This window comes from Stegostoma tigrinum, chromosome 16 (genome assembly GCF_030684315.1).
Source record: "Stegostoma tigrinum isolate sSteTig4 chromosome 16, sSteTig4.hap1, whole genome shotgun sequence".
NCBI lineage: Eukaryota > Metazoa > Chordata > Chondrichthyes > Orectolobiformes > Stegostomatidae > Stegostoma > Stegostoma tigrinum.
In genome coordinates, this window is record NC_081369.1 from 16,033,684 (window position 1) to 16,046,544 (window position 12,861).

A 12,861-nucleotide genomic window follows, 5' to 3' on the forward strand; every position below is an offset into this window, starting at 1 on the left:
TTGAACTACTGCAAATCCTCACTGTCAAAATGTTTTGTATATATCTTTAAATAAAAGTTGTTGAATAACGTGTACATTTGGGTGGCTTGAGTAAAACTCAGGCTGACAGACTGAGGTCCCATTCTACTCAGTGGCAAGAGACAAGAGGCTGAGTGGAAGACAACTTTGTCCCAGGGACAATCAACTTGGAATTAGTACAACACAGCTGCTGGCTGATGACTGATGAGTGACTTTGCGAGAAACCTAGAAGCAAATCATCTGTCCTCAAAGAGTGGTATCTGACTGATCTGGCCACATGAGTGACATGACCCTTATGAGAACCCATGTTACATAGGATTATGCATATTTACTTCACAGAAACAGGCCATGTGGCCAAAACTGTCCACTCTTTTATTTATACATGCTTTCTTCCATCTTTTCGAATCTAATTGTCTTCTCACATCTACTTCCTTCTCCTTCATATGTCTGTCTGCTTCATTTTAAGTGCAATTAATTTCAACCATTACTGTAGAGTAACGAGTTCCATATTCATACCCTCTTGAAGCAAACAGGTTTCATCTGAATGGAATACTGAATTTGTATATTTTTCTCTTTGAAGCAAAAACTTTTCTAGAATATGTGGAACTTTCATCATGAAATTGTTAGCTCAAATGTTACAAGTTACCACAGTACTACTGGACCATAGAGCTGCTCTCGCTTTAGAGAGAGCTGACTGGTGCTGGCTTCACCTGACAGCCACTATGCCTAAGGCAAAGGGAGAGGTTTTTTTTTGTGGAAGCGTGTCCTTCACAGTGATCTCAGCTGGTGCAGAATTAAACCCACATTGTTGGCATCACTCTGCCATCCAGCCAACTAAGCTAAATGACCCCCTTGATTTAACATTACATATATAAGCACACAAGCCCTTCAGAGCCAGAGAGGTTGTTCCAAATGTATTGTTTTTGCAGGGCATGCTCTTAAAGCTTCAGTTACCCTACATTCAACAAAATGTAAATTTCCAAGGATTTTACATTGAAATAATATGAAGGATGTAATTTCCCATGAATTATTATTTCAAAATATTTTCGATCCGCGAGTATTTCACGGCACATCCTATTGGTTAAATGGCAAATCACTGACAGCAACCACTGGATTGCATATTTAGCTGCAAATGTCTGGATATTATCAGTTTCACAGTTACAATAGCTAATATTGAAGGTATCGCTGCTTTTTAACTCCAAAATTCAGGCCAATGTTGCTGCTGCTTCAAATATGATTTTTTTCCCAAAATAATTATGCAAGGTAAGTTAGGTGCATTAATTACTTTGAGATAATTAGTTACACTATGTTCTCATGTTTTATTTAAAGCAAATCAGGTAGACACTACAGGGAGTTGTAATTTCAATTAAGAGGATTCCCCTTGCTTTTCTAAAATTGAAATATTTGTTCTACAACGTGTGAAAATTGTGTAAAACTGGAATATTAGCAAAACTATGGCTTGACATGATAAGACCACACCAGGCGTTGTGTCATTTTGAATGAAGAGTCCCAGCTTTGATGCTTGGTCCGCACTGAGCTGGTTAATTTCAGCTGGGGAAATGATCCACTTGCTGTCACTAACCACGGGTGATGCAGGTGGAGCCTGCTCTTGTTTCCTGCTGCATGTTTCAACTCAGTACCTCTGCTAGAAAGTACACATAGTTCTAAATGGCAAATGAGAACAGGCTTGGTTGTAATATCGTAGTACTCCATGAAAAATTACACATTGAATAAAATACCAAACAGCCTCTAACAGTCAAACAGCTACAACATCAAGGGAAGGACAGTGGAGCAAATACAAAGTATTCAGAGGTGAGACAGATGAATGCATTTACATTCAGATGTAAATTAGTGTTGGCATCAATCTGTGCCTCAACTTTAATTTGTAATTGATAGAGCAGGGAGAAATTTGTTTCTTATTAACATATAGAGTCCACGCTGCTGAACTGAAAGATTTCTTAGTTGTATCTATGTAGTGCTTTTTTTTGTGACTTGAGGTCATTTATTTTTACAGAGCTTGGACTATGGTATTCCCAAATATATATTTGCAGCAGCATTGCTATTTTAAGATACCAGCCCATGGCTTTCCATGTGGTGCTTACATTAGTCTATAGCCAGCAAAATGACTCACCATAAGAGCTCAAGATTATATTCATTTCACTAGTTGCACTTCTGGTTTTTCTATCTTGTAACTTCCTTACAGTAAGTTTGTGTTGCCATAAGATAGAGAGATTGTTTCACATTGTGATGGTTGGGGAGAGATGCAATGAAGTGGGAGTTTGAAGCATGTGGTCCTCACGTTTACAGTGATCGTACGAGCTAACATTGGTCTGTCTTTTTTTTTGAATGACATCCTTTTCTTGTTTCCAGCTGGAATTTGCAAGCATATTGCTCCATTTATCACATTGAATTTGAAAATCAGTTGAAAGCAGTCAAAGGGAAGAAAAGATCTACAGTTCAGTTGTTAGTATCAGCTTCTTGGCCAGAGGTTCTGGATCCAAGTTTGATTTCAGGAATTGTTGGGAGTGTTGAGAGGAGTGTTCATGCATCGTTCAGTTTGACAATCAACCTCCAATACTTCCTATGCTTTCCCACTCTTCCCCAAACGGAGAAAGTATGTGTGAAGATACAAAACAAGCAAGCAAAGGAAAAACTGCATCTCCCCAAGTTGAGAACTGAAGTTTAGTTCCTGAATTATACTTCCTGAAGAAGAATCATACAGGAATCAAAGCATTAACTCTGTTTCTCTATCCATGGGTGATGCCAGACTTGCTGAGTTTCTTCAGCATTCTCAGTGTTTGCCCTGGAATAATATATTTGGACCCAACCAGGGACCAGGTTGTTTTGGATCAGCTAATAAGTTTAATAAATGAGCTCAGAGTAAAATATCCACTAGGAAACAGTGACTTGGTGGAATTTAGCTTTTTGTGAGAGGGAGAAATTTGAGTTGGGAACAACTGTGCTAAACTTAATAACAATTTTTTTTAAAATTAATTAATGGGATGATGGTATCACTGGTTGGGCCAGCACTTATTGCCCATCCCTAATTATCTATTGAAGAGTCAACCAGATTGCTGTGGGTCTGGAGACAAATGTAGGCCAGACCAAGTAAGGATGGCAGTTTCATTCCCTGAAGGGCATTAGTGAATAAGATGGACTTCCAACAATCAATAACGGTTTCAATATCATCATTAGACTCTTCATTCCAAATTTTTATCAAGTTCAAATTCCACTATCTGCCATGGCAGGACTTGAACCCATTTCCCCAGAACATGGCCTAGGTCTATTGGCCATTGTATGCCAATAATTATGAAAGAATGAGAACACAGCCAGCTGCAGTGGACTGGGAAAAGTGTTTAGCAGTGAAGATGGTTGAGGTAAAATGACAGACCATTAAACTAATAGTTCATGGCTCACAATACTGTTATATCCCAGTCAGGAAGGGGATAAGTCAGAGAAGTTGAGGATAGCGTAAAATCGAAAGAAAAATTACAACATGACAAAGGTTAATGGTAATCCGGAGGACTGGAATAACTTTAAAAACTAATAAAGAATATCGAAGCAAAGCAAGAAAGTAAACATTGAGGGTAAACTGGCAAGTAATATCAAGATGGATAGCAAGAGCTTCTTTAAATACATAAAAATGAAAAGGGGGATCAAAGTGAACACAAGCCACTTACAGAACAAGACTGTGGAATGAATAATGTGGAACCAGGAAATGGTAGAGGAGTTAAATAAATATTTTGCATCAGTCATCACAATAACATTCCAAAATACAAAATAATCAAAGGCAAAAAGAGGAGAGAGAATAAATATCAGTAGAGAAAAAGCACTCAGAGGAAAGACCAATAAGTCCCCTGGACCTGTTGAGATACATCCTAGGATATTAAAAGCAGCAGCTACAGAGATAATGGGCATACAGGCAATAACCTCTCAGGAATCCTTTGATACTGGGAAAGTCATAGAGGTTTGGAAACTGCCAATATAACAGTTTTATTCAAAAAGGAAAGGATACAAAAAAAACTAGCAATTATAGATCCTAACATCTGTTTTTAAAAATGTTAGAGATTGTCATAAGCGATGTAATAGCAGAACATTTAGAAACACATAATTTACCCTATTTTTCTAATCAACCATTTCAGAGTTACTATGGCACAGATCTGGACCAAGTGTGACTTGAACGTGAGCCTCCCAGTTCAGCAGAAAGGACACTTCCACTGCAGGGGCACATAATTTAAGCAGGCAAAGTCAGCAAGGCTTAATCAAGGGGAAAACAACAAATGCTCGAAATCACGGTGGGTCAGACAGCATTGATGGAGAGAGATCCAGCTCGAGGTCTAGATGACTCTTCGTCAGAGCTGCTCTGATGCAGAGCTCCATGGATGTTGTCTGACCCCACGCGATCACCAGCATTTATTGATTTCTGTACAGATTCCAGCATCTGCAGTGATTTGCTCCTTCATAAAGGGAAAATCAAGCCTGACAAATTTATTAGAGTTCTTTGAATATCACCGAGCAGGGCAAAGCACCACGCGTTAGGCTACATAATAAGTTGAGAGTTCATGGTGTTCATGATGCCACAGTGGTCAGTGTTGGGCAACAATTATTCACTACATACAGTATCTTGGATGAGGAAACTGAATGTGCAATTGCGGCTGCACAAAAATAATTGGGGAAGCAAGTGGAGAGGATGACGGAAAGAGTCTGCATAAGATATAAAAGGTTTAGTAAGTAAGCAATGACTTGGCAGATGGAGTTTAATGTAGGAAAATCTGAGGTTTTGCACTTCGGCAAGAAGAGGAGCTGAAAATTATTTAAATGGAGAAAGAATACAGAAAGCTACAGCACAAAGAGATTCAGGAGTCCTTGTGCATAAATTACAAAGAAAACCTAGTAAACACGTTCAGTAGGTAACAGTGAAGTTGGCCTTTATTTGAATGAGAATGGAGTATAAAAATAAGGAGGTCTTACTAAAGGTATAAAAAGCATTAATTAGACTATATCTGGAATAGTGTGAACCACTTATTCAAGGAAAGATGTACTGGTTTTGGAGACAGTCCAGAGAAGGTTCGATCCTGGCTATGGATGGACTTTTTTATGAGAGGTCAGGTAGGTTAAGCCTGTATGCATTGGAGTTTAGGAGAATGAGAAACAACCTTACTGAAATTTACACAACTCTGAGAGAACTTGACAGGGTGGACGCAGAAAGGTTGCATCCCCTTGTGGAAGAGTTTAGAACAGAAGGCCTAATCTCAGAATAAAAGGTCACGCATATAAGAGACAGGTGAGGAGGGATTTCTTCTCAGTGGTAAATCTGTGTAATTGTTTACTACAGAGGGCTGTCGAGGCTGAGCCATTAAGGATATTCAAGGCTGAGATAGACAGATCTTAATCATTAAGGTAATAGGGAAAAGGCAGGAAAATGAATTGAACATTAGCTTGAAAGAATTGTAGAAACCCGACTGTGCAGAAAGAGGCCATTCGGCTCATTACCTACTGAGCATCCCACTCCGATTCCCACCCTCTATCCCTGCAACCACATATTTAGCATGCCCAATCCACATAACCTGCACATATTTTGGACAGTGGGAGGAAACCGGAGCGTGCCCAGTGGAAACCCACACAGATACAGGCAGAATGCACGGACAGTTGCCCAAGGTTGGAATCAAATCTAGGTCCCTGGTACCGTGAGGCAGCAGCGCTAACCACTGAGTCACCGTACCACCAAACATCATGAAATGGTGCAGCAGGCTTGACGTGATGAATGACTCCTACATATTTGGTCTGAGCATCACTGTTCCAGTATCGATTATCCGACAAAATGCTGCCCCCAGTCTACCTTGATCAGAACCTATCTCATCGTATTAAAATCAGGCTGCGTGTCCACTCACTTCCCCTTGTTCAGAACTTTTATTTCTGATCCATCTGTGTCCTTTCGCACGACTACCTTAAATCCTACTGATACAGAATCATAACCATTGTAATGCTTTCCCCATTGCCTCTTCTACCCCTGATCCTTAAAGCTAGGTCTCGTATTTCCATTCCCTGCGAGAGGACATTCTGCAAAGTTGCCTGGAAAAAAGCTCTGTTGCGACTTCGCGGAGAAGCTCGAGAACCGAAGCGCTCGGGCGGCGACCCAAACCTAACTCACAAATATTGGCTGGCACGACCGCCACCCTTCAAACTGACGACGAAACCAAAAGATCGAACCGACGCAAAGGAAGAGGGGGCGGTGGCCGGGAGATGGGCGCATGCGCAGTGACCCTCCCCTGCGCCCCCTGCCGAGAGTGCGGGGGAAGAGACCGCGAGCGAGACGGAAACCCGCAGCCAATCAGAGCGGCCGGCGGCTCGGGGAGCGGCGCGGGCCTTTTGCAAATAAACCGTCAGCGGCCGGGCAGGGGCGAGTGAGCAGTTTGATCGGTGACGGGATCCGTTCGTGCTGTCAACAGCAACGGGAAGGAGAAAAGGGGTGGGACGAGGAGGAGTTGTTATTTGGTCCGGCGATTGATACCGATCTTGTTTGTGGGTGGGGGAAAGAAAAGGCTGCTGTTTGTCTTGTTTAAAAACAAAGATGTCGGCGGCGGTTGCTCACCGTCCGTCGGTTTCGGTGGCGGAGTTAAGATGGCGGTCGGTCTGGTGCTGTGCCTCCGGTTAGAGCGGGACTGAGAAGGTGGCGTTTCCCCTCTCCCGGGAAACAGGATGGTGACCGTGTCGCGGCGGCGGCCTTCCTAGATGATCGTTGCAGCCTGGACCATCTTCCACGCTACTCGGAGCCTGGTGAGAGGGTTACTGCTTTCCCCGGAGTCGCCCGCCGTTGCTGCTGCTGCTACCGCCGCCAGCCGGATGGGCAACAGCTGTGTGTGCCGGGACGGTAGCGACGCCGAGGAGAACCCGGGTCCCCCGGGCGAGCTCGGAGTGGCTGAGCGTCGGGGGCACCCGCCTCCCCTCTTGTCGTCGTCCTTCTCCTCCTCCTCGCATCACCGCCACCACTCTCAGCACCACAGCAACAATGCTGAGGGCGAGCCCAGGAGCCGCTCCCGGGACCCAGTCAGGCCTCCCAGAAGGGGACGGGGCCCTCACGAACCTCGGAGGAAGAAGCAGAATGTGGACGGCCTGGTGCTGGATACCCTGGCTGTCATCCGCACGCTGGTGGACAAGTAAGTGGGCAGCGCTCAGTTCTCTCTTCCTTCCCTCCATCTCCCAGACTCGGACCTCCGCCCCCACTGGGCTTGCTCGCCACCTTCTCTCCCCATCCGCAGGGAATTTCTGGAAAACCCTTTACGTTGATTGGCTTTAATCCCACAACTCAACAAAGGTTTCTCTCCCCCGGTAATATTGTTCAATTTTTTTTCCATCCGTATTCTTCAACATGTACTCAAGTATCAGATACAATGTGTTTTGCCTTTTTTAAAATAGCTTAAAGTTGAGTTGCCTTTTGTCATAAATCCATCAGTTAAATTTGCCGTTTCTTTCAGTACTGCAAATGTGGATTGTGCAGCAGCATTACCCAAAACGTTTTATAATCGGTTCGTGTGGCATTTTTAATACCCTGGATGTTTTGCTTGAGGAGAGCAGTCGTAAAAGTAACTAGTTTGGGCGGAAGGTACTGGGAAACTTCAAGCAACTGAAGTCTGACAAATCTTCCAGGATCTGACGCTGTATCCTGAGATTCTTTGCAAAAACATCGTTTTTTGAAATCCCCCCCCCCCCCCCCCCGCTGGATTCTGGATTCATCCCAGCCGTGAAGAAGTTAGCAAAGTTGAGTAATTAGGGTGACATATGACTGAAAACTACAGGTTAGTTATGTTGATACCAGTTGTCAGGAAAACAGACATTTTTTCTAGGATGTGAAAGGAAATCTTGACAATGTAACAAGAAAATCCTAGTGTGATCAAGGTGTGGCTTATAAAAAAAGGCATGATGGCCCAGTGGTTGGGACTGCTGCTACAAGGCACCAGAGACTTGGGTTCGATTCCACCCTTGGTTGACTGTGTGGAACGTTCACATGTTTTTTGCCATATCTGTGTGGGTTTCCTCCTAAAGTCCAAAAATGTGCAGGCTTGGTGGATTAGCCATGGGAAATGCATGATTACAGTGATAGTCTGTGGAGGTGAGTCTCAGTGAGATCCTCTTTGAGGTTTGGTTAGGACTGATTGGGCTGAATAGCTACCATGTACACTCTAGAGCTTCTCTGATTCTGTATTTCCTAAGAACCTTTTGAGAATATAACATCCAAGTTGGATTAAGGAGGAGCCAGTAGACGTTTTATGTCTGAATTACCAGAAGGTATTCAAGGTACTACACCCTGTCAAGGCACAAGGTAGGGGCTCATGGAGTTTGGGGGTAATATGTTACTGTGCATGGAGATTTGAAACTGGTATGTTTCAGGCTGATTGACTGGCTAGGAATGTACCACAAAACAACTATATAAGTTGCAATTTATATCAATGACAGGTGAAGGAACGTAATACATCCAGGTTTGTAGGTGATAAAGCTAGGTGGTGATGTAAACCGCAGAGGGGACAGATTCTGAAAAGTATTTGTAGATGGGCCAGTGAGTTGGCAGATGGAGTACATTGTGAGGAACTATGGTCATCAAAATAGAAAACCAGAGTGTGGTGTGAAACTTGTAAATGTTGATGTTCAGAGACTTGGCTATACACCTACAAAATGCGCACAAAATTAGCATGCAAGTACAATCGACAGAAAGGTGTGTAGCATTTTGGTCTTTGCAAGATTAAAAATATTGTACAGGAATTTATAACCACACCTGAAGACCTGCAGAGTTTTGCGTCCCTAGATAAGGAGTGCTATCTGGTAGAGGGACCGGCAGCCTCTCTGTATAGATGCTACAGACCCACCTGAGTTTCAGTAGCACTTTTTGTTTCTGGTTCCCAGTACCTGCAGTTCTTTGTTTTATATTAGCAAAACTAGTAGCTGGTTCGGGAACAAATGTAGCAAAGGTTCATTACATTAGTTTCTTGTATTAGCGAGTTGTCTTATGATATGTTGAATAAATTGTTCAGGTATTCTGTAGAATGTCAGAGAAAGTGTGACACTGTCATCGCAACGTATAAAATTCTGATGTGGCTTGAAAGGATGAAATATTGAGATTGCTTTGACATCTGATGAATCTAAAATCTAAACACAGTCTTGGAGTAAGGGTCATCCGAATAAAGAAAAAGGGTAGATCCCTTGTCCTTCTTATCTGCTCTGCCATTCAGTAATAACATGGCTGATCTGATTGAAAACAAAGTGTGTAGCTGGATGAACACAGCAGGCCAAGCAGCATCTTAGGAGCACAAAAGCTGACGTTTTGGGCCTAGACCCTTCATCAGAAAACAGGGATGGGGAGGGTTCTGAAATAAATAGGGAGAGAGGGGGAGGCAGACCAAAGATGGCAAGAGAGTGACAAGGTTGTCTCCCACTGCAAATGTTCCTGCAGGGCCCCAATAATTTTTCAGCCCTTAGAAATCAAGAATTTTATTTACTTCTGCCTTTAAATGTTTAAAGATTCTACATCCACTGAGTTTTGAGCATAAGAATTCTAAAGGGACTCAACAGTGAAAAATGCTTTCTCGTTTATAATTTAAACTGGTGACCCCTTTATTTTTAAGTTGTGACTCTAATTGTTTCATCTTGAGATTAGCCACTTCCTTGCTTAAAAACAATCTAACCTTTTAACCCTGGAGGGTGTACGTACTCAGTCTTGAATATTTTTAAGGCTGAGGAAAACTTTTTTTGATGTCTCGGAACCAATGGTGTGGGAGGCAAGCAGGAAAGTGGAGTCCTATTCCAAAGTTGTGATTGTTAAGCCAGGCAGGTCACCAGACCATGCCAACTCCTGTTCCTGTGTTTTGTGTTCTTGTATGTTGAAGATGTCCACACAAATCCCTGTGATGTGAAAGGGGCACATTTTAGCTGAATGTTTAAGTCCCACACTAGGGCTCTAGTGGCTGATTTATAAATGCTGAGCTTGTCATAACCCCACCCAGCAGGTTGTGATCTATTTGCAGACTTTATGTTTACACAGGATTGCATTTGTATCTGATCAAATCAGCTGTTTTGGCATTAATGATTTAAGTCATAAATTGCAATAGGTCAGTTAAAAAGCATCTTCAATCTGTAACATGAGTTACAACACTTGGGTTTATGGCACTTTAGTCTGTAAATATACATCTGATTATAGACAAAATGCAATTTACATACACTAATGTTGCCTTTGAGTCTTGAATTGCTTTTATTTTTAGTGCAGTATTACCTTTTTTTTAAAATTTTGGGAAGAATATACAAACTGCTGCTGTTGCTAAATTATCTTGTTACCCAGGTTTTCTAGTTGAGATGTGTTGTGGAAAAAAAGCTCAAGCAAGGAACTTGGGAGAATTTTGATATGTGATTTGTTATTTGGGAGCCAGCTAGTACAGTTGGCTGGAATGTGTTGTATGGAATAATGTCAACAGCATGAATTCAATCCTAGCATTGTTTAAGGGCTGCCTAGTTGCCCTGCCCCATGTCCCTCAAATTATATAAACAACTTTTCTCCTTCATGGCGCTAGGTGATAGTTGCCTTTCAGGATAGTTGCCATTTCTCTAAACACAGTGGTGAAAACATGGAAATTGTTGCATGTACAGCTTGAGCACAAAATCAAATCTCTCAACTATGCCAACTGTGCTCAATCACTCGAGGATACAGGAGGGAGTCTGTGCTTGGAGGCAGAGACTGTGGGTGAGATCCTAAGTGTATACTTCACCTAGGAAAATAATGTAAAGGATAGTGATATTTATGTGGAACAAGGTAACATGCTAGGCATTTTGGATCGAGAAGGAAGTGGTGTTGGAATCTCTTGAAGAACATTAAAGTGGATGAGTCCCCAGGCCAAATGATATCTACTCCAGGCTATTGAGAGAGGCAAGAGAGGAGATTGCTTAGGCCTTGACCAAGATCTTTGTTTTCTCACTAGCCACTGGAGAAGTCACTGCAGGTCATGTCTTGCTGACTTGATTGTCTGTAAAAATTCAATGAGGATGATGGTACAGCAGTGGATGTTGTTTCATGGATTTTAATAAGGCTATCAACAAGGTCCCTCCATAGTAGGCTTATCAAGAAGATTAAGTTGCATGGGATCCACAGTGACTTGACCATGTGGATTCAGAATTGATTTGCACATAGGAGACGGATGGTAGTGGTGGACGGGTGTTTTTCAGACTGGAGGTTTGTTAGCGGTGTTGTGCAGGGATCCATACTGGGACCTCTGCTGTTTTGTGATAGATATGTAAATGAAGTAGGTGAAAAATATAGATGAGTGGGTAAGTAAGTTTGCAGACAATATAAAGGTTGGAGTTGTGGATAGTGTAGAAGGTTGTCAAAGGATACAGCAAAGGATAGATCAATTGCAGATGTTGACGGAGAAATGGCAGATGGAGTTTAAGGCGTGAGGTGCTGTGTTTTGGTAGATCAAATGTTAAAGAAAAGTATACAGTTAATGGCAGGAATCTGAACAGCATTGACGTACAGAAGGATTTTTGGGGTTCAAGTCCATAGCTCCCTGAAAATGGCCACGCGAGTAGATAGCGTGGTCATGAAGGTGTGTGGCATGGTTGCCTTTTTTGGTTGGGAAATTGAATGCAAGACTCAGGATGTTATGGTGCAACTTTATAAGACTTTGGGTAAGCCACACTTAAGAGTATTGTGTTCAGTTCTGTTTGCCACATTGTCGGAAGGATGTGGAAGCTTTGGAGAGGGTTCAGAAGAGTTTTACCAAGATGTTGCCTGGGTGAGAGGGTATGACATGTAAGGAGAGGCTAGAAAAGTTCGGGTTGTTTTTCTCTTGAGTGGCAGAGGCTGAGGGGAGGCTTGATTAGACGTTTATAAAAGTATGAGATGCGTAGATAGGGTTGATGGTCAGAATCGTTTTCCCAGAGCTGAAATGTCTAATGCAAGGGGCATACATTTTAAGGTTAGTGGGGAAAGCTCAGAAGACATGAGGGGCAAGTTTCCTACAGAGTGGTAGGAGTTTGTAGCACCCTGCCAGGGATGGTAGTGGAGGCAGATATGATAAGGGTATTTAAGGAACTTCTGGATAAGCACACAAGTGTGCAAGGAATGGAGGACTGTGGACAAAGGGAAGGCAGAAGGGACTAGTTTCATTTGGCATCATGTTCGGCACAACTTCATGGGCCAAGGGAACTGTTCCTGTGTTGTGCAGTTCTGTGTTCTGTGTGCCAGTCGCCAGTTCTAAGTCATTCACATAACTGAGGTACAAGTATGTGGGGTGGTGGGGAAGGGGTCAGGTTGTACAATGTAATTTTAGATTGGAAAACTTATCTAGCAGGTGTGTTGGTTTATAGTAATTAAGCTGTATGGCTTGTTTCCGATCTATGCGTTCTACGAAACGGTAGCTTTGTACAGCTCTGAAATACTGTTATATGGGTTAACATTATCTAAAGCTAATTATCTATTTTATACTTGGATATATAGAGTATGTGAAGAGTTAATAATGACCTGTGTGCAAACATTATTCTCATATGTTAAATACTGTTTCAGAACTTATGCTAGCTCCTGAACAAAGATTGCTATTGTGCATTTGAGTGCTGCTGATTTTCCACCCCCCCCACCAATGTAACATTTTTACTTTTCATAGCATACCTTCTATATTTGTGAAACACTTGGACTGTGATTTCTTGCACAGTGTTTACAGCATTGAAAACAGGCCATATAGCCGAACAGATCCTTATGCGACAGATGAACCACCTCTCATTTGACTTTTTATCTAACCCCCATCAACATAACTTGCTATTCCCTTTTTTCCCCCCTTCCCACCTCTACTTTTAATTGTTCCATTC

General features: G+C 42.4%; 1 protein-coding gene across 1 annotated transcript in view; it reads left to right on the forward strand.

Moving 5' to 3' along the window:
* Positions 1-6,306: 6,306 nt before the first annotated feature.
* The window catches only part of rspry1 (ring finger and SPRY domain containing 1), a 51,127-nt gene continuing 44,572 nt past the window's right edge, over positions 6,307-12,861 (forward strand). The window contains exon 1 of the mRNA XM_048546615.2: positions 6,307-7,175. Within this exon, the coding sequence (XP_048402572.1) occupies positions 6,751-7,175 (425 nt within the window). The 5' untranslated portion in view covers positions 6,307-6,750. The remainder of the gene's footprint in view (positions 7,176-12,861) is intronic.